Source organism: Simochromis diagramma, unplaced genomic scaffold, assembly GCF_900408965.1.
Source record: "Simochromis diagramma unplaced genomic scaffold, fSimDia1.1 OVJJ01000050.1, whole genome shotgun sequence".
NCBI classification, from domain to species: domain Eukaryota; kingdom Metazoa; phylum Chordata; class Actinopteri; order Cichliformes; family Cichlidae; genus Simochromis; species Simochromis diagramma.
In genome coordinates, this window is record NW_024387188.1 from 520,842 (window position 1) to 542,182 (window position 21,341).

The 21,341-nt window shown below is 40.7% G+C and overlaps 1 protein-coding gene and 1 long non-coding RNA gene across 4 annotated transcripts; both read left to right on the forward strand.

Annotated features, from left to right (window-relative positions):
• The first annotated feature begins 3,369 nt into the window (after nt 1-3,369).
• LOC120745142 lies at nt 3,370-20,736 on the forward strand. The gene is made up of 3 exons (XR_005698570.1): nt 3,370-3,381; nt 8,253-8,263; nt 20,218-20,736. It is a non-coding gene; the product is annotated as an uncharacterized LOC120745142 (long non-coding RNA).
• On the forward strand, nt 5,051-19,644 carry esrra (estrogen-related receptor alpha). 3 transcript variants are annotated; one of them, XM_040049818.1, is made up of 8 exons: nt 5,051-5,329; nt 6,980-7,082; nt 13,056-13,439; nt 13,881-13,997; nt 14,118-14,231; nt 15,122-15,289; nt 15,659-15,928; nt 16,388-19,644. In XM_040049818.1, the coding sequence occupies exons 3-8, from the start codon at nt 13,061-13,063 to the stop codon at nt 16,639-16,641; spliced, it is 1,302 nt and encodes a 433-aa protein (XP_039905752.1). In that variant the 5' UTR covers nt 5,051-5,329; nt 6,980-7,082; nt 13,056-13,060; the 3' UTR covers nt 16,642-19,644. The 3 variants fall into 3 exon arrangements, with proteins under 3 accessions (XP_039905752.1, XP_039905753.1, XP_039905754.1); XM_040049819.1 differs by lacking the exons at nt 5,051-5,329; nt 6,980-7,082 and adding an exon at nt 7,094-8,193; XM_040049820.1 differs by lacking the exons at nt 5,051-5,329; nt 6,980-7,082 and adding an exon at nt 8,228-8,699.
• Nucleotides 20,737-21,341: the final 605 nt, after the last annotated feature.

Below are 21,341 nucleotides of genomic sequence, written 5' to 3' on the forward strand. Positions count from 1 at the left end.
ATAAAACAAGAAATGAATTGAGCATTTTATTACCAATAGGCAAATATAATAATCATCTTATTTATATAAAAAAAATATTTTCATTTTAACTGTGGGCCCACTATAATAAAACCCCAAATCTCTATAGTAGATAGTGACAAACAGAGACTTTTCTGTCATTAGTTTGTTTATCTCTTACTTAATTCCTTTTTGTAGTAGGAATGGCAAGGAGGGGTGGAGTATTTACCAACAGGAAAAGGTGCAACATATGGAAATAAATTCAAAAGTTCAATTTTCTTTCTTCTTCACATTTTTCAAAGATTCCCAGCATCATCCCCCATCTCTCACACTTCTGTTAATTCCTGTTTCTGAATTTAAATCCATTGAGCTACTTTGACCATTCTGTGTAGAATTTGTATGGGGGACATACATGTTAGGTTAACTGTTGATGCTGCACAGCAAAATCTCCAGTGTTAAATTAACACTAGAGAGTGTCTATATGGGTCCACACCTCTGAGTGTTAAATACAACACTGTTGAGTGTTAAATTAACACTTTTGACAGTGTTATATGTTTAAAAGTAACCTAGTCAGTTTTGAAGATTAACAATGGCTAACACTGAGCAGTGCTGATTTCCTAACACTGAAATATTTCTAACATTTTGAGTTATTTTCCAGTGTTAGAAAATCAGCACTGCTCAGTGTTAGCCATTGTTAATCTTCAAAACTGACTAGGTTACTTTTAAACATATAACACTGTCAAAAGTGTTAATTTAACACTCAACAGTGTTGTATTTAACACTCAGAGGTGTTAATTTAACACTGGAGATTTTGCTGTGTGTAGGTGGGAATGCTTGTGTGTCTCCTCGTGTTAGCTCTATGATGAACTAGTGACCTGTCCAGGGTGTACCTTACCTTTTGCCCTATGACAGGTAGGCTCCAGCCCCCCTGCAACCCTAAACTGGATAAGCAGCTAAGAAACTGGATGAATGGGTTCATTTCAGTTCATTCTCCCTGGAAACGCAGGGAGTATGTAAACAGTTTAGTTTGTTTGTCTGGTTGTTTGCCTGTTTGTTAGCAGTCTAGTGTCCACAGTTTACCAGATATCATTTCCAATTTCTGTGTGATAGTAGATACAGGAAACAGCTCAAGGTGATTTCATTTTGGTGAAAATTCAGTCAATGTGAAATTCAGTAAAAACTTTATAATACCCACGATTTTTACGGATGGTCTTCAACCTTCTTCACAATATACAAGGCCTTGTATGAGGGACACGAGTAACTAGGCTGGCTAAGCATTTGACCTTGACCTTCATGGTTGGCGCCGAAGGTCATAGTTGCCCTTGAAATAAAGTAATTCAATAAACATATTAAGTAATATATCATATAAAAGGACATAGAGATTACTGTACAAAACACTTTTTATTTATTCATCATTCATCATTATTTATTTATGACATCACAATGACGCAAGAACGGGCTAATGTTTATGTTTGGTAATCGAGGACCAATGGTTTTAAAAAAAAACCACTGGTAAAATGAAGATGCTTTTAAAAATCACTTTCTAATTTGAGGGGATGATTTGAGAATACTTTATTCTTCCTCAACTGAACAGATGCTTAGTTTAGAGTCAAAAATAATCACATTTGAAGTAAAAGTTTATGTTTAGCATACAGCCATATTGGCAGAAAACATAGCATATAGCTACAAACAGCAATAAGAAGAAAAAGTATCACTCTAAGCACGATAAAGTAACTCGAGCATTGACTTTAATGCATTCTATAGGCCTGGTTAGGCTGGTGGAGACAAAAGCGGGCATACGCTGTCAGACTTGCATATCTCACATAATGCAGTGTATAAATAGCATTATAGCGTGGACCTTTGAGTTGTCAGTCTATCCTTTTAAGAATGTGCTGTGTAGCTGCTCATTTGACTCGTGTAAATGATACTCTGTTTGAAATTCTAGCTTGTTTCAACCTGAAAATGGCACCAAGGACAAACACAGTGCAGCAGTACAGTGTGACTGCTGCTCTTTTGTTCTATGTATCCTTTTTTTTTTTTTTTTAAAGAAAAGCCGGTGTACCTTAATGTTACAAAATATCAGATACACAAAAGTTGAGACTGTCACTAATGTAGATACACACCCCTCCTCCTCCTCAGCTTGTTTCTCTCTAAACACGGCCAGCAGGTGGCGCAAACCTTCAATGTCAAAGATGCAACTGTACTTCACACATCTAATCTGTAACTGAAAACTGAAATTTATCCCTCTGTGTGCGCTTGTTTGTGACCACCTAGATGCCACACTTGCAGCCTGCAATCATGTCTGCGTGGTGAGTAAGCAGAGCGCAGAAAACAACGGAGTGGTCGACCGGCCTCTGGAAATCTGACACTTTCCCCGCAGGATGTCTAAAAAGAAAAGGCACTGTTCTGGCATTGCAATCAGGAAGTCAGGAGACAGCGATGATGTGCAGTGGCAGTGGGTGACCTTTAACTGGAGGACACTTGCTCAGCTGCTATAACGTCATCAGCACCGCTGCTGCAGTTTCCCCGAGTTACCACCAGGGGTCGAGTGGTGGCCACATGGGTGGGCTAAAGCACGCTACTGGCCTGGATTTAAAGAATAATTCCACTCTAAATTAAAATCGAAATAAATAAATATTTTATAGGATTGTAAATATGTAAGCTCTTCTGTATTCAGGTTTAAAAAAAAGAGAGACAGACTGTAGTGTAGTGTCAGTTAGAGACATATCCCCAAAGCTGCCCCATAACGAGGACACACTGAAGCTCTAGTCACGGTCCGATACAGGTCATTTCAAACAAAACTGACAGAGTTAGTCAGCACTCACATGACCATCCTGAACATATAATCAAATCAGCCTTCTCTGATCTCACCCCACATTTGCGCACATTGACCTTGCTATTCATAACCACTACAACATGGCATGTGCACAGCAGAGCAGCATAAAACATCTGCGAAGAGAATGTTCCCCCTGTGCTCTCTCGCATTTTTTGGTGATGGCTGAATCTGTATGACCAGCTTTTCTTTTCTTTTTTTTTTTTAAGTTTTAAGGTGGATCTAAGTGCACTAAATGAGTTCAGCCCCACTCTGGAATCAGCCTGCTACAGCCTGTAGTCTAATAATAAGCGTCTGTAGTATAGGTGGAGACTGTTTTCAGTCAGTCGTGCTGGCTATGACTCACTAATGCAGTGCCCAGTGCCTTTTGTGGATACAGAAAGAAAAAAAAGAGCTTCTTGTTAGAATTTATGTAGCCTATCAGCTGACACCTGTCTCAGGTCATGACCCCATATGAGGAGCACCCGCAGGGACCCCATCTGGCATTCACTGTGTTTTTTTCTATTTCTTTTTTAGGTTTCTGATCCCCGCACATCCACACTCAATGCGCCGTCGCGTGTTTAGACCTATATTATTACGCTAAACACAATCGTACAAACCGCTTTAAACAGATTTGTGCGCAAATCTAACGAACATAGCATGACGGGTTTCGCCTCCAACCGGATAATGCAGAGTCTGCAGCAGTGTGATGCAGTCCCGCAGAAGAATTGCAGTCTCTGCAGCACAGGCTGAATGACCTTGCTTCAAGGTCGCAGTAACACCGCCGTCAGTTTTCCCTGTGAGGCGCGCGCCACGAAAATCCTGCCCGCGAGCGCGCCGCATCTATGTAACCACAGCGAGCCTGCTGTCCCGCACCTCGGACACAGCGCTCACTGCTTCAGTTGAAACCAACGTATACTGGGCTATAATTAGAGCCGGATCACACCCGGCAGCTTTGGGGTGGAGATATCTAAATAATAGGCTACTATGGTTACTCCGATTTCTTTGTCTTTCTTGATTTCCTCCCCCTCCTCTCCACTTTCACCACACCAGTAGAAAAGCTTTTCAACTCTTTCGTGACAACCCCTCTGCTTTCTTAATGCCAGCTGTTGCCAGGCGTGTTGAGGAGCGCAGGGGGCAGCAGACTATTTCTAGAAGCAGGAGGCTTCTAAGTTTGACAAAAGAAAATCGTTTGTTTTCTTTGCTGTATAATAAAATAGCCAAATAAAGTGAACCTTGGTAGAGCAGGCTTACACAAAAGCCCATACAGGATAACACAGGGGGCGAACTTTGTATTCCAAGCAAGTATTTTTCTTTTCTTTCCTTTTTTTTTTTTATTCAGACTGCTATCCTTTAATTATTTTACTTTCTCAAACCCTTGGCACAGCTCTCCTCATCTCTTCTTCCTTGGCTCATGTCCAGATGCTGTGCAGCGGCGGAGTGAGACGGGTCAGCGTCACAAGACCAAAAGCATGACTACATTTTCCACAGAGGTGTCCTGGAAAGGACATGCAGCCTCATTTTGTGCCCTATAGCTAATGTGATAATTATAATAATAAAGCATGTTGCAGAAAGCCATTTTCGTTATGGTGCTTTAAGCATAAAGGCTTTCTGAATATAGGCCACAAAACGTATAATAATACAACAGACCCGTGTTTTTAATCTCACAGCAAATATGAAAGCCGTGGGGTTTTTTTCTTTAGTGTGGAAGGGTTCACTGCTATAAAAAGCACTCAATGGTCTGAAATCAGCACTTTGAAGCAGCTCGTCTAAATGAATGAATACACCTTGACTGTACGCGAATTAACGTGGAGTGGGTCATATTTTTTTCACGAGTTGCAGGCCCTTATTAAAATGCGGATGACGCGGGTTGTAGGTGCGTGCAGACGTAACGGAGACCCAGTGGACGCAAATTGTGGCAGAGGGAGGAGAGCAGGCACGAGATCCAGGCTACGTCACTGAGTTCCGTCAAATGAGCGGAAGAAAGCCAGAGGTGTGCCGGAAGTTGAACTGTTAAAATAAAAGCAGCATTTAGAATTCGTTTTAAGAATATCAGCGTCTCTATCTTTTTTTAAATGTGTTACGGATTTGACGGAAAGGAGGGAGACTTTTGTACTGGATTATTTTTTATTTTTGGTCATCTTCCCGCTTGGTAAATGTTTGAAAGGTTTAATATGTCGACGGAGTTTTGCTGTGAAATACTCTTACCGGATGTGGATGCTTTTTTGTTGGAGATTTGACGCTAAGGTTCAGCTACAACCTCAGTTGTGGAAGGCGAAGACGGGAATTTTTTAACAGCAGTGGACGGAGCCGAACAGCCGGGCGAAGACATTGTGTCGCCGGTTGTTGTTATCTCCTTTTTTACATGCTAACATCGGGATGCGATGTGAGAAACGTCGCGAGGCTCTTACGGCGCCATTAATCCAGTTCAACTGCCAGTGGACTTGCAATCCGCAAAGACTTGACTGACCTCAAATATTTAAGAACAAAAACGACCCCGTGATGTTTTTACATTTCCTAGTAAGTATCTTGTCTTAGCCTACACTTCCGAGGTTGAGCACACATGGGGTGTTTTGCCCATTATTAGTGTTTTTTGGACGTGGCAGCTGTCTTGACGACAGCCTGATGTGCATGCACGATTTGCCCGAAAGAGCTCTAAGTTCGCCTGACCACGTTAATGGGGATATGGGGCACGAGCCGGAAAATAGTTAATAGCCTACACTGTGGGATAATTTGCAGTGCACGCCATATTTCAAGCTTATAACACATGTATACCTTGGGACTAATTCATGCTTCAATAAATGCTAGAGGAGTCGTTGGTGGTTAGTGCTCTAGTCACCAGTAAGCCACACTCGTTAATATAGCAAATAAAGAGCAACATGCAGATGATAGGTGTTTTCTTCTGTTTTTCTTTCTTGCATGTTGTTACTTAAACAGCAAGTTCTCATGTGCAGAATGCCCCTCCGGCACTTCTTCTTCAGTTGTTCACACTTTAACTTCTCTTCTGTGTATTTTAATCTCCCGAGTTATATTTCTCTCGGTTTTAACACACCGAACTATGTAAGTTGTCGAGCCTCCTGGGCCAGGATTGAGATCACTGATCTTAAGGCATAATCCACTTCGGCAATTAACCTTTCACCGGTCCGAGATCAGTAAGGCAAGGTCACCCCTGGGTGCTGTTCTCCCTGTCTCCACAGTGCGCCGCATTTAAAACCCTTAAACTGAGTTTAGTGTCGCGTCTGTGAATGTGATGCCTTGTCACTGACGGAGACCTTGCCCCTGACAAAACCACGATAAGAAAGCTTTAAACCGTTGAAGACATAAGGAGCTTGTCGAGGTGTGATATTTGACTTTTTGCTTATGTAATAGAAAGTGTACTTGGAAATCCATTTATGACAAGGAGCTGTTTGGGTGCAACAGTCTACTGGGATTAGAGTCTGAAACTGAAACGACTTATAAAAATGAAATTGTCAGCTGTTTTAACCTCCAGACAAAATGGGAAAAGCATCTCAGTTTGTTTTCATATATAAGAGCCTTGCACACTTTTAAAGTTGCTTAAAATAGGTGTCCTTTTTTGGGATATGGCATTTTTTTTAACAGTCATATTTAGACTTTAACAACAAGCTGGAATACTATTCCATTTGGGGTTTTTGTGTTTGTTTTTAAGGCTAAGTAATTTAATTATTTACATAGCTTTATCACCAAACTTAAGCTTATAACTTTGTATGACTGAAAGACAAGGTGTTGGCTTTTCTCTGTCTGCCCTTCAAGCATTCCTGTGACTGTGACCTTTGGAGTGTGTCACGCAGTGTAAAGGGGGAGGGTATGAGCAGTGTGTGTAAAAATCTGGATAGATAGGCTGGGTTATGTATTTTCGGAAAGACAGTTGGTTTTAGATGTATCCACACGCCTCATTAGAGAAGAAACAAAAACTGTTGGCAGAGCACATGCTTCCTCTGGATCATGTGAAGATTAGCTCCGCAGTTATTGTTAGGAGCCTGCCAATCATTTGCTGCGAGTTTGCATACATTATGGTCATTATGAGGCCGGACGCGGTGTCCTTGTGGGGATTTGACCATTCAAAGCACAAAGGGCAAACACAAAAAGCAAACTCTTTGGCTTGGCTGCAAGTTTTGGGAATACTCTCAGAAGCCTTTGCTTGCTTCGCAGGTGTCCCGGTAACTGCAGACTTCAGCCCACAGCAATATCATTTTACTGAGCTGTCTTCTGGAGTGAGACATACACAGGCTTCAAGCTCCAGGTCACCAAACAGGTAAGCTGTTCCCACGTCACCTTTTATGTTGATGAAATGTTACACCGTTACGCCGTGCTTCAATTGGGATTATGTGTTAACAAGTGCTTCTTTTTCCTCACAATTCAGTCATTATAAAGGTAGACTTTGTGGTAGACTTTCAGCTGACGCCTTTAGGACATGCACAGATATGAGCAAGTTTGTAGAAGGATTGAGGCTGAGTAAAAACAACAGAGAATAATGTTACAGTGCCACAACCTTATTTTTCATTACTTATATATGTTACCCGTATATTATGATGGTTTTGTTGCAGTCATACACTTTCCAGGAGATGTTCCTGTTTGAGAAAAGCAGGCTCATCAGCTAAACACAGATACTTCTCTTGGTCTGTTGTCGAAATTATATCATGAGGGCACAAACTTGAAACGACAGGCCGTGATTGCTCTGCAAACAGAAAATATGGGTTAGGGAGGGGCAAGAGGCGGATAGATGACAGAAAGAAAGAACAATTAATGTATCAGCCTGTGGCTCTTCAGTGACACTTTAAATTTCTTTTTTGTTTTGGGGATACTGTGTGAGGGGAAACACATCTTCAGCAGTATACATTTGTGTGTAACACCAGGAGCTAAAAGTTTAGCTGTCTTCCCCTAGATTATTGTAACTATGTTGTCAGTTTAAGCAAGCTGAAACATTTGATCAAAAAAAAAAAATATTACAGTTTAGAAGTTTAATTGCATCCTTCATTAACAATGCTAACTTATAATTCTGACAATGCCAATCAGCTTTCCAGCTGGCAATGAAGCATCTTATAATTGATCAGTATAATTTGAGTATAAATCTTCCTTTACTCCATTCAAAAAATATAGTAAATATATGACGCTTAACTTTTAAAATGAGACATTTACAAACACGCTTTAGTCAGATGACAGTGTGAAAGTGTTACTATGTGCTTAGCCTGCATCGCCTCCCAGCTGTTAGGGAAAGCCGATTGTAGGCCGGCCCATCTCCGCACACAGCCAGCACGAGCTAGCAGGAGCTGGTGGTCTGGATACTGATTTTTCTGCTGGATCTGTGTCATGATAGCACACCGTGGGGAGACTTATCGTTCAGTGCTGCTCTAGTCACCGCTCAGGTAAGATGCAGCTTAGTCCGGGTTAGAGTGACCAAAATAAACCTCGGCCCTAGGGGGAGAGAGCTGGATAGTCAGGATTAACGTAGGCTAGCTAGCCTAGTTAGCTAACATACAGTTATCATTTATGTATTCGCTACTCTTGAAGCTAGCTCATGCTAACGTTACACCAAACACGCTGGAATTAGTTTACAGCAAACACCACGCGTTTCTATGGCTGATAAAGTAGATAACAGAGCTATTTAGCAGACCTCTTTAGGTTTTACGTGCTGCTTTAGTCGAATCAATGAGTAACCAGAGAGCTATCATCGCATGCTTGTTAACATTTTCTATGAAGAAACCGACATTTCCCAAAGAAGAAGTCGAATTGGCCAGCGGTGCACATGGTGACCTGATGATCTGACTCAAGTCCGAGCAAAGCCAAATGACACTGTTCAGTATCTGTGTTTATGTGCTACTACTGGTACTGTCTGGTTCAGCGATTAACTGAGCTTTCAGAGTGAGTCCAGGTAGGCTAAACTTTAAACAGGATAAGTTTCTTTGACGTGTCCGAGGCTTGCCAAACAGCTCTCATATACAGAGAGGGCAAACTCCAAAGAAAATTGTATGCCAGCAACCATAGAATTGGGTTATCTGCTGCAGCAATAAGTATGATAAAGGCTTACTTGCTTGGGAAGTACCTACTGACACTGTTAGTAGGACTGACTAACTCTGACTGTTTTTCTCATGGTGTGCTTTCAGTCTGAGGCTCTCTGTTCTGTTCTCAGTGGTTCCCATCAGCAAAGACAGAAAGCTCTTTTCTGATGGTCATGTCTTAGAAGTGCAGTTTGATGTTAAATATGTCTGAACAAGAGGCTGTTTATTATTGACATAGTAGTAATTAGTAGTAATTTTTTAAACTGACAGAGATAAACCACCCAAAGCTGACCAGCCCAGGACTGATGTTTATTGATTATATCACAAAAAGCCTCAGAATCTTCACTGCTTTTGTTGTCACAGTCAGAGAGGCTTAAATGAAGAGAATACATTCCTCTCAAGTATTGCAGTGTTTTGTAATTATACGAGACTTGAGTGGATTATCAGCCCACCTGATAAACAAATAGAAAAATGTTGGATAATTGCAGTAGATTGCTACTACGTGTGCAAGAGAAACTGAGGACTTAACTGGATTGAGGCTATTTAGACTGCAGAAATCCTCCTCAACGTCCTCATGCAGTGATCTATTAACACAGTCATTCAAGTAAGGGTCTGCATTAATGCTTAAGAGGTGAAGCTAAGAGACAGTTCATGCTCACGTTACGGTTACTTTCTCAATTTCACAATTCAAATCAAGAAAACAAAGTTAGTTTCAGGTAGAATAATAAAACATGTCAAGAGCGTTTTGGTGGCAATTTATCAACTGTCTGTCTGTATAGTGATTAAATACAGGCGTGATCCGCTCTCTTCTGAATTGATGACCCTCGCTTGGGCTGGGCAAAGCGGTGGTCAGTTTGTGCATGCAAACACTCGCCCACCAGTTTGTTAAGTTTCATAAAGATGAGAAACCTCAGATGCCCCATTGATATTATTACATTATGTGTCAGAGATCAGACTGCTCTTAAGCTGATTGTCTTATTTTATATGGATGGTTGACATTAAGAACCCTGACATTTGGCTTTAAAACTAAGTTGAGCTTAAAAGCATTACACAGAATTACTCACAGAGATGCAGATTTTGGTATTAGAAGTGCATGTTCACTTGGGTAATTGAATCTTCTCTTTCATTTTTTTATGTCAAACAACATCTTCTGCGTACTTCTCTCCTTCGCTGGAGTGCATTTCAAGGTGCAGTGCACAGTATGCCATCTCGACTGTGTACTGAGACTCATTAACTTTTTTATACGCTTGTATTGGGATTCATAAACATCCCAAGTATAACGTGTTTACTATTTTTGCTAGCATAATTTAAGTTAGAACTACAGACTACTACTTTTGCTTACTTATTTGAATACAAGTTATGTGATTGAGTGACTTCTTTATAGCACAGTAGCCTCCATTCACTCACCTTAGACATCTTAATGACTTGAAATATGACAGAGGTGTAGTTCTATTAGGTGCGACGTGTTTTTGATAGCTTTCATTAATAGCTTTAGAAGGCAAGATTATGGCCAATATGATGATCATGATTATTTTGTTCAGCATTAAGGTCATGATTATTTGTCATAATTATTCATTAAGATCGTTGACAATATTTTTGTTGCACTTTCATGCATTTCATTTCACGTTTGTACAAATCTTTGCGTCAAAATAAAATTGGACCTACTTATTTATCTAAATTCAGTGTGTTTTTTAGAAGAAACATTTAAAAAAAAAAAACTGTACTAAATGAACAGGCCACTGATTTCACTTTTGTGTTGCACCACATTCCTGTTTGTTAATGTTCACAAATCAATCTTTGATGACAAATAGTATGAAGTTTTTTACCTAATTCATTGCACCTGCATGATGGATGCGAATAAAACTCAAAGAACTAGATAAACCCTTTCTTTTTCCCCAGCAATGGTTCACATACTCGTCAGGTATTACTACTTCAAGAATCGCTCTTTTGTCCATTATGGTGACCGTTTTCCTGAAGTCTGCTTACTCACAGTGTTTGGTGGACACACGCCTTTAGCCAAATGGAACGTGATTGCTTTGATGATTTCAGTGTGCGGATGGATTTGCTGAGGCTCGGTACAGGCTCGCTTTTAAGAATGGCTGAGTTGATGTTGGAAAGTTCACTGCAGCAACCATTGCACTATTTATTCATTTATTTTTGGCCTTCATGTCTGTGCATACTGCAGTTTGTGGTTGAATAAGTTGTGTTGCTGAATATGATTTGTTTTTGATTAACCTCTCTAAAGTAGGGAGTAATTCTAGTCACTAGATGATTATCTGCTTTCTGCTGTGCCAGACATTTATATATTTGTTGTGCATCAGCCATTTAATGAAGTGTTACACATCCAGACTAGTCCAGGAAACTTCGAGCTGCCAGGTGCAGCTGCAGTTGGCTCATGCAGTCACATGTTCAGGCATTGATTTGCGGAGTGCTTGAATTAATTAATTGTTTTAATTGGTGGAGGATGTATTTTAAATTGTGTGAGAAGCCAAATGGCATTTTCTTGTATGTATCTATGTAGAGGACCAGCCACATATGTAGTATGTCAAAGGTTGAGGAAAGGAGAACTCATAAGCATTTGGAGGGACAGTTTATTTTATGTTTGCATCCTCAGACTCCAAATAGGAAGGTTCATACTTATGTTTCATCATCTAAGAGGGGGTCCCCTTGACCAAAGAAGTGAAAACACAAATGAAAGAGACAACACCACTGGCATCTGGGTAAAATATCCCCTTGCTTCTCATTCAAGCCTCATCTCCTGAGCTGAAGTCAGGGGTCTAATCTGTCAGCAGATTAGACACATGACCCTCCCGTCTCTGGATAGCTGACGACGAGCTGGCTAAACAACAACAACAACTGGTTAAAAGCTAACGCTGTGTCAGCTAATGTTAGGCTTGAGTGTCCTAAAGATTGCACTTTCTCTCTGATAAACAGTGTGAGTACATTCTCATGTCATGTATGAGTTCAGAAATATTTGATCCTCTTCAAAGAAACATTCACTTATGCCAGCTGACAGACAAACAAAAACAGCAGCGCGTACTGACAGAAAAGTTCAGGACATTCTTAACAGCGATACTCGGTGTTGCTTTTATTGGGGAGAAGTACATTTCACTGAATTACAGATTCCTAATAGACTCATTTTACAAAGTTTTAATCATTCAGAATAAATAGACATGGGCACATATTGACATCTGGGTAAACAACAAAGTGACACCCTGTACTCTCTACAGATGAACGGCGACAAGAGTGTCTGAGATGACTGGAGGGAAAAAATGTAAAATTCTAGAAAATATTTCATTGACACTTATCAGTTTTTCATTCCTGATTTCTTTCCAAGTGTCGATATTATTTAAATATATTCAAATTTAGTCTGTACAAAAATGTTTTTATGCACCAACAGTAGAAGAAACATGTTCCCAGATGCTCTGCGTTTCCCCATAATGGCTGCTGTTATGGGGTACAGTCTAAACGTAATGTGTTTTAATGTCTTTGTCCTACAGTGGCTAGGATTATGCAAAAGTCTGATTACAGCAATTGTAGACTGTGATCTACAATCTGCTGCAAGATTTTACACACTGTACTTTTAAGCACATATACATATATAGCTCAGGTGGCAGAGCAGGTCTCCTACTAATCAGAAGGTTGGTGGTGTAGGTCAAACATCTTTGGGCAAGATGCATCCATCAGAGTGTAAATGTTGGATAGAAAGAGCATAGAAAAAAACTGCTTGTGAGAATGGGTGAATTAGGCAAGTTGTGAAAAGTGTTTTGAGTGCTCAGAGTAGAAGAGTGCTATATATGAATCAGTCCATTTACCATTTAGTTTAGGGAAGGTTAGTTGAGGTTAATTTGATAGTAGATTAAAGCAGCATTTGCATCACCACAACTTGAAATTTTTCTCTCTCTGCTGCCTGTTTCCTTCTGATTACAGTGTTTATGCTCAAACCATCACAAATCCCACACAGTAGTGCAAACAGTTTGATGGTTTAAAAAGCTTTAAGAAGGACTAAAGACTGGGGTGGGAATATGGTAAAGTGTTGTAGCCCATGAAGGGGCACTACACTACTGAGATGTTTATTTACATCCTTTTTTCTTTGCTTTATCATTTTATTACTTTTGTTTGTTATCATGAAAATCTGTGACTGATGATTTTCTCAGAGATATAGATGTGAGTTAAAAGTCTCTGTGCTATTATTTACTTTGACATTTCTTTTTCCTTTTGCCCTGCAGACATCATGTCTTCCCGTGAGCGTCGGTCAGATGTCTACATAAAGGCAGAACCAAGTAGTCCAGAGGGAGGCGGGGGAGGTCGGACCAGCCCTGGCGGGGCCTCCTCAGATTCTTCTCATAGCGGAGGCGGAGTGACCCGAGGAGACAACGTTAAACGTTACTCCCCGCCACTGTACACACCAGCTCTGCGTTGCCATTTCAAGGATGAGGGTGGCGATGGGGCAGAGGAGGGCTCCGCTGGAAATGGGGCAGGTCGATGCAAGTACGCCCTGAGCACGCTTCCCAAGAGGCTGTGTCTCGTTTGCGGGGATGTGGCCTCAGGTTACCATTATGGTGTTGCATCGTGTGAGGCCTGCAAAGCATTCTTCAAGAGAACCATTCAAGGTGTGTTGTGGTAAAGTTTGCTTTAGTAACAGGTAAAGCACTTTAAATGTGTTTAAATGTTTTCACAACAAAACACAGAGTATAAAACACGTATTTGTTTTCTAGAATACCGCTAAAACTTCTCATTGATTTTTCCCAAAAAATAAGCTATTTTGTCCCAAAAAACAAGAAATGTATGCAGTTTTGAAAATCTTTCATTGTTGCTTGTTTCTGGGACCTTCATGAACTCCTGACATTATTTCTGTAACTTTCCAGAGAGTGTAACAGAATCACTGTCACACCTCTGTATGAGGATTGGTATAGTCGGAGTGTAGGACATAAAAAAAGAGGAATAGCAGAATGTGTGTGTGGTTGAAAGATAAGAGAGAGTATAGGCACTTGCTTCTTCACGAATTTATTTCTACATTCGTTGAGATTAACATTTTCTGCTTCTTCATACAGGTAACATTGAATATAGCTGTCCAGCATCAAATGAGTGTGAAATCACTAAAAGGCGCAGAAAGGCTTGCCAGGCATGCCGCTTCACCAAGTGCCTGAAAGTAGGCATGCTTAAAGAGGGTGAGTGTTAAAAGCCATGTGTGACCAGACTTTGATTATTATTCCAATATGTTCATTATTGTGCAGTTGCTTAGTTTATTGCTGACCTAAACAAGAACTACTGTTTCTTGCACAATGTAGGAGTTCGTCTGGACAGGGTCAGGGGTGGAAGGCAGAAGTACAAAAGACGCCCAGAAGTGGAGAATGCAACATACCAGAGTGCTCCTCTACCGCTGACAAAGGAGAGCGAAAAAAGTGAGCTTTGATAAATTGTATTATGCTTTTTTGTGTGTGTCATGAAATAGCCTTCAAGGAGTTTCTGCAAATGTGGCACAAAAGTTCCCTTTGAGTCAAGGATGCACTGATTAGTAGTCGGTCATATATCACCGTGGCAACATGAAACACTTTTTTGGCTATAACTCGTGAATTCTTACACTGATGGTGACTAAATTTCACAAAAATGTCTACTGCATATCACTAACAGGCAGAGCGCAGCCCGGGCCAGGAGTAAGTTACTCATGACAAGAAGTTGAAAGAAGATGAAAGATAGTGATGTAGAAAAAAGGGAGAAATACAGATGAATTTGGTTAATTTGGGAGATGTTTTTTTTCCCTTTGCACTGAGTTAACGTTAAAATGTGGATTTATGTGCTTAGAAATGAACATTTTTCTCCTTAAAAATGTAAAGTTTTAAAGGAAAGCTCCTCAGAAAATAAAAGCAACACAAAACATTTCAAATAAACTGGAATTAGCTACAACACAGCTCCCCCTAGTGCCTGATGTGGTTCACTGTTTGTCTTCACTCTTTAAATCAGCAGGTCAGGAAAAGCTTTGGCTCTGTAATGATTTTAATTTAATGTAATTTGACCTGGATTGTTCAAGCTACATGAATCTGGCTGTGGCATAAACATAGAATAATGATCATAAGCAGCAGGCAAAGCTGGCAGATCCTAAGCCTATTTTTAAAATCCATATTTATATATTGTACATAGAGTGCTGCGTATAATACAGTGAAGAGTAATGGAGATCATCAAAATATAGCTGAATGCGTTTGTTTAGATAATGACAGTGCTGATGTTGTGGATATCAACATGTCTGAATGTATACAGTAATTAATGCATCGTTTGTTGTGTGTTTTTGTGACAGATTCCTCCAACATCATCGTGTCCCACCTTCTAGTAGCAGAGCCAGAAAAGTTATTTGCCATGCCCGACCCTCTGCAGCCGGACACGGCCCAGCGTACGCTCACCACCCTTTGTGACCTGGCTGACCGTGAGCTGGTTGTGATCATCGGCTGGGCCAAACACATTCCTGGTAAGAGATGCAGAGAGAATAAAGGAGGGGAGGAGAGGCAGCAATAGCATGGCAACAGCGGAAGAGACTTCCAGGCTCGCTGAAGAGCATCAGTCACACCATGACTAGAATATTGATTGTTGTTGTTATGAATGGGCTGCATGAGCGTGGCTCTAAAGGCTGAATAAATTTAAAGAAAATGTACAGTCAAAACAAATCAGTGTGCATTTAATGTCAAGAGACGAGGACCTTATTCTAAGAGCTCAGATGAAATTATTTATTTCCATATGAAGCTGGTTAAAATATCTAAGCCATTATTTGGAACTTGGTACCAGTAAACCCATCATCCTCCATTTAAATGTGTCCCTTTCTTTGTGCTTTCTCCTGCAGGCTTCTTGTCTCTGTCTCTGGCAGACCAGATGTCAGTGCTGCAGTCAGTGTGGCTGGAGGTGCTCGTGCTGGGCGTAGCGTACCGCTCGCTCGGCTGTGAGGACGAGGTGGTGTTCGCAGAGGACTTTGTCCTTGACGAGGAGATGTCACGTGCGGCCGGACTGACAGAGCTTAATGCAGCTATTAGTCAGCTCGCTCGCCGATTCCGTGCCCTTAACGTGGACCGGGAGGAATTTGTCATGCTAAAAGCCATCGCACTCACCAACTCAGGTACTTTTACTGCAGCTGCAGCCAAGCAGCTATGGGAACATATAAATCAGAATTCAGTATTTTGACACATCCTTTACTTCTCGCATCTTATGAAGCGTTTTGTTGTAGCTTGTAGTGGTAGGTGCACTGTAACACTGTATATTCCCAGTTTTAAAGGCTAGTCTTCTGCTTTCTTGCAGGTATCCTCACTGTAGCTGAATAACTCACAAATGATCTCTCTGTAGTGTAAATATGATGCGATTTGTTTACCCATCTCATAACTTTTATGTAGTTGTCCCTCAGAGGTCCACCTACGATGAGTGCTAACTACAGGCCCTGCTTGTTGAATAAATAACAGCTGACATTAGTTTGTTTGTAGTCAATTACCAGGCAAGTCAGCCTCTCTTTCTGTGACAAAAGCTGAGAACATTTCAGCACCCTCCACACTCCCTCACCATGTGCTCCCTGTTGTTCTGTCAGACTCTGTTTACATCGAGGACATGGAGGCCGTGCAGAAGCTGCGGGACCTCCTCCACCAGGCCCTGCTGGAGATGGAATGTCAGCGGCGCCCAGACGACCCCCAGCGGGCAGGACGTCTTCTTTTAACGTTGCCTCTCCTCCGACAGACTGCTGGCCGTGCTCTGACCACTTTCTACAGCATCAAGACCCGGGGTGGGGTGCCCATGCACAAACTATTCCTGGAGATGCTGGAAGCCATGATGGACTCCCCCTAGAGAGAAACGCAGGAGCAGGAGTAGAGCGGATTCAGAGAAAGCCCCAAACAGAGAGCTACTCTTCAAGAGTGGATGTGTGTTTTATGGAAAAGGACAGCTTTCATTTCAGAATTAATAATGAGGAAACGATCATTATCTCCTTTAGGCCACAGGAAGAAAGGAAAATAATGTGAAGTGGAAATTGGCCATTTACAGAATGATGTAACTGCCAGAGTTCAGTAAAAAGCTCTTCACGTGAGAACATTTAACACAAATGCCAGAATATTTCTTAGTTCTAACCGTTTCACGGCATGTTTCTTCACAGCATCAACCTGCAGTTACTTAACCACTGAAGAACAACATGTAGGTACCGAATAACAGACTGCAACCATGTGGCTTTTGAACTTAAAAATAGTACTACATCTGCTCATGAAAAGCCATAATAACATACCCGGCAAAATGCTTGAGAGTCCAACAAGGGGTCAGAATAAAGTGCACACTAAGTGCTTGTATTTACTATAGTTTAGTGTGCCGTTGTAGGCAAGTCATAGGAATTTCTTGCAATATGTTAAAAGCAATATAACGACTCGAATATTGTCTGTCACATTCAAAATGTGGATCAAATGGTGAGACATCTATTTGTATGCCTCGATTAGTAGTACTTCACTCTTGGGACCCCAAGCGCTGCTTTTTAGAAAAAAACAACAAAAAAATCGAGCTTCTAGTAGAAACCGGTTTGGTCAGGGAAGCCAAATGAGTACGTTTAAAAAAAAACAAAAAAAAACATTTGAGAAAAAACTGCAGCACTTTGGGGATTAAATTGTGAAGTGGAAGCCGCTGGTGTGAGTGCAGCTGTCTTTTTACAAGTTTGTGCAATGGATTCACAGTCCAGGAGAAGTGTATATGAAGACTGTATGCACATAAAATGCTCAGCTTGGAAGTTAATTTATATGTAAAGTGTTGTATGTAAATCCTACTGGCACACACAAAAAAAGGCTTCCATCCAAGCAAGCATGTGTGTTTGTTCGTATGCAGTTGAAACCAATGAGCTACACTGAGATCAGGGACGAACACGGCTCTTGGACATTGTGGCAACGAGCGATTAGAAAAGAAATGCCTCATCTGCTTTTTTAAAAAAAAAATATATATGTATACTGCCCTCTCTACTCCACTAGAATCACAGTTTTTGACTTCAGCAGGTGTGTTTTTGAAGAAAAAAAAAGAAAAAAAGGTCTGTCCTGTTTGATTTGTGGGCTGTGATGTGTAACACTAATTTGTATGATTGATACGTGTACGTTGAGACATTGCTGCATTTTTCTGCAGTGGTGAAGAATGTTGCATAGATCTCAGATGCTTTTATATGAGATCAGCTGATCTGTTGAACTTTTGCAAGTGCCCGATTATGGGCTTAGGGCAACAAGAAATGCAACATCTTCCCTTTTGGATGTGTGGAAGTCCTGCTTACTGTTCAGCAGGTTTGTATATTTACAGCATAAATGATCACTGTAGTAAGCTTTCCATGCGATCCAAAGCTACAGTGTCTGATAATAAAATCAGATCCCTAAAAATAATATTTAGTGGCCAAAAGGGCCATTAATCTTTTAGCCATGTACAATTCCACTGAAATAAACAGAAACATGCAATTTGTAGTGGACAATTTAACAAAAAAACTAACAAAAAACAAAAAAAAAGCCAGCAAATGTGAGAAAACCACCCACCCCCAATTATAATTTTATTTGTGCAGCTCACAGTGTACTGAAATTTGTAAAGACTTGAAACTTGCTTCTTCTTTTTTTTTTCTCTTTTTTTCATACAATTTCCTTTTTAGGATTTAAGGGTATTTTATTTACATTGTAAACACACTGTTGTGGGGTTGGATAAAGTGAATGCTGATTGTGTTTTTAATGTAAACAGGTGTGTGTCGTCTGAGGTTGATTGTGATTTTAGGGATCAATTTACTTGGCTCTATAGGTCGGGTGGCATGGTGAGGCTACAGAAGGCTACCTCAGGAGGCAGAGTAAGCCAGATGGCCAAAAAAAACAAACTGTGGAGACAAATGTAACTCGTGATCTGTTGTCAGTTTTAAAAAGTGGGTAGTGGGCATACCGAATGTCCCGCAGTTCATTTGTTTCTGTTTTCTTTACGGAGTGTATGGCTCATAAATGCCTCGTGAGAGAAAGTGTGTGTGTGTGTGTCACAGTTGATGTGGTGGTAAAGCTAAAACAGTGCAACTGCTAATCCATGGGTGCTACATAAGCAACAGCTGGCACTGTGGAATGGGAAATCTGGCAAAATGTGACACTGATGGATCTGTTTGGTCTTGTTTTCATAAGTTTGAGCTTATATACGTCTGTCTTTTTAAAAAGAAAAACTTGTGTTCTAGCCATGTTTCTCAAACCTTTTTAAAGATAGCAAAAACATAGATGCCGCTAAGTTTCTCCATATTAACGGGTCATATATGCAAAGGTAGATTTTTCTTTTCTTTTTTCACTAGCATTTTAGGTACGGCGGGGGTTAGGGTGGAGGGCCATTTGCAGTGTCACTGTTGACGTCATACAGTCATTTGTGGGTCTACTTGCATACGTGCGCATTAATATAAATAAGCAATACAATAAATTTACCAAACCTCACACCTTTCCTTGTATAGCCACGGTGTACATATAAGCATTGCCAGTTATAATTAAGAATAGCTACTAAACGGTATATTATTTAGAAATTCAAATCAATGTTTGTATTTTGAAAGACTATTTAAATGATTAAATTCTATTTTTTACTCAATTTACTGTTGTTTGTTGACACTGCTTTCTTTTTTTTTTTTTTGTGTGATACTGGCTGTGAATTTCTGTGTGTAGGCTATTTTTTTTCCCCCATTTAGATCAAAGTTTGATGTCCGTGTCTAAACTTGTCCACATAAAAATCACTGTGAAAAAAAAAAAGTGAGATCTTCCACTGTCTGACGCAAAAAGGGAGTGGATTATTGTAGGTGCTTTGTGTTGTGTAATAAATGGACACACCACCACCGCATACCATTGGTCTCATCTCTCCCTGTGGATGTGTATGCATGTGTATTCCTGGGGGGGTGTTTTATGAGGGTACTGTGATGAAGACCACTGTTGAAGCTGTAAGTGTCGTCGTATTTTTGACCATATCACCTTTGGACATGCTCTTAACTGTTGATGAATTGGACCTTGCTTTGCCCCCAGGTTTTCTCTTTAGCACCAGTGTCTCTACACCCCCTTTTACTGACCTACATGCCCTAATATTGATTCACTGGACTGGATACAGTAATTTTTAACAAGCTTTATTTAGCAGTGTAGTTATTTAGATTGGTACTAATAGAAAAGGAGTAGATTTGCTGAGGTTTTGCAGTCAGTTTTCAGGATTGGGGCGGCCTAAATGAAGTTTATTGACATACTTAAATGCTAAAATAGAGAAGTGAGGTAACATGTTTTACGTGTACAAAACTGATACAAGTAAAGTAAAAAAATGAAGTTAAGATATATGAACACTATAAATTTCATCAAGCTAATATTAATGTGACACCCCCCCCCCCCCCCCCCCCCCGACTATAAGAAAGCCTATGACTCAATGCCGCAGGTTCAATGCCTAGAACTTTGCAATATCAACAGGACCATAAGAGCCTTCATCAGGAATTCAATAGGGATGTGGCAAACAACACTAGAGACCAACTTCAAGCCAATAGCATGGCTTGAAGTTGGTCTCTAGTAGGATTTACCAAGGAGATGCACTGTCCCCACTGCTGTTCTGTATAGGCCTCAACCTTGTTGACAAGACTGGCTACAGATACCATACCGATTGCTTCATACTGACTACAGAATGGAGCAATCGTCAGCCACCACCTCTACAAGGATGGCATCAAGATGTCCCTAACCCTATCCTCCTCTAAGGTGGTTGAGAATGACCGAGCTAAGATCTTGCGGGATTTACAGATACAAACAGACAAAATGGTGATAGCTAACCAACCGGACGGACATGGTAGTGGTGGACAAGGCAAGGAAGACAGCCATAGTGATATAGTAGCGATACCAAATTATAGCAACATCAGCAAAAAGGGACACGAGAAGCTGTAGAAATATCAAGGGCTGAGAGAAGAGCTAGAGAAAAGGGTGGGTGGGTGTGTGTGTGTGTGGGGGGGGTGAAGGCAACAGTGGTCCCAGTGGTAATTGGAGCACTTGGTGCAGTGACCCCCAAGTAGATCCCAGAAACAACATCCAAAGAGCGTCCAGAAGAGTTGTTGGAACAGCAAAGATCCTGCACAGGACTGTGGAGCTTGAGGTTCCTGTGCAACATCCCCCCTTTGTTCCAGTAGCCTCCTGACATGGATCTTGCTAATCCAGGCAAAGTCAGAGTCGGTATGGCCACAGCTATTTGTATGTATAAATATATATTTCATTGTAGACACTTTTTTTTAAAGTAAATAGTGAGCAACAGGGACATATTTAATGGTTTATGCCGGTATTTATGGTGAGTTATGGTAATATGAAGTGCAAAATTCATGCCCCTCTCCTCTGTAATTTTTCCATTCTCCAACGCCACCTAGTGACTTGGATTGGAAGATTTTTTTGGCCTCCAGGTCGTATATTTGCCCCCTTCCTTTATAAAATATATACCAGCTCCTGGTAATATGGGGCATAACGAAACAGAAATGTAAAATAAGTAAAAGAATAATTGTTAGTATTGTCTGCACATTTTTATAAAAG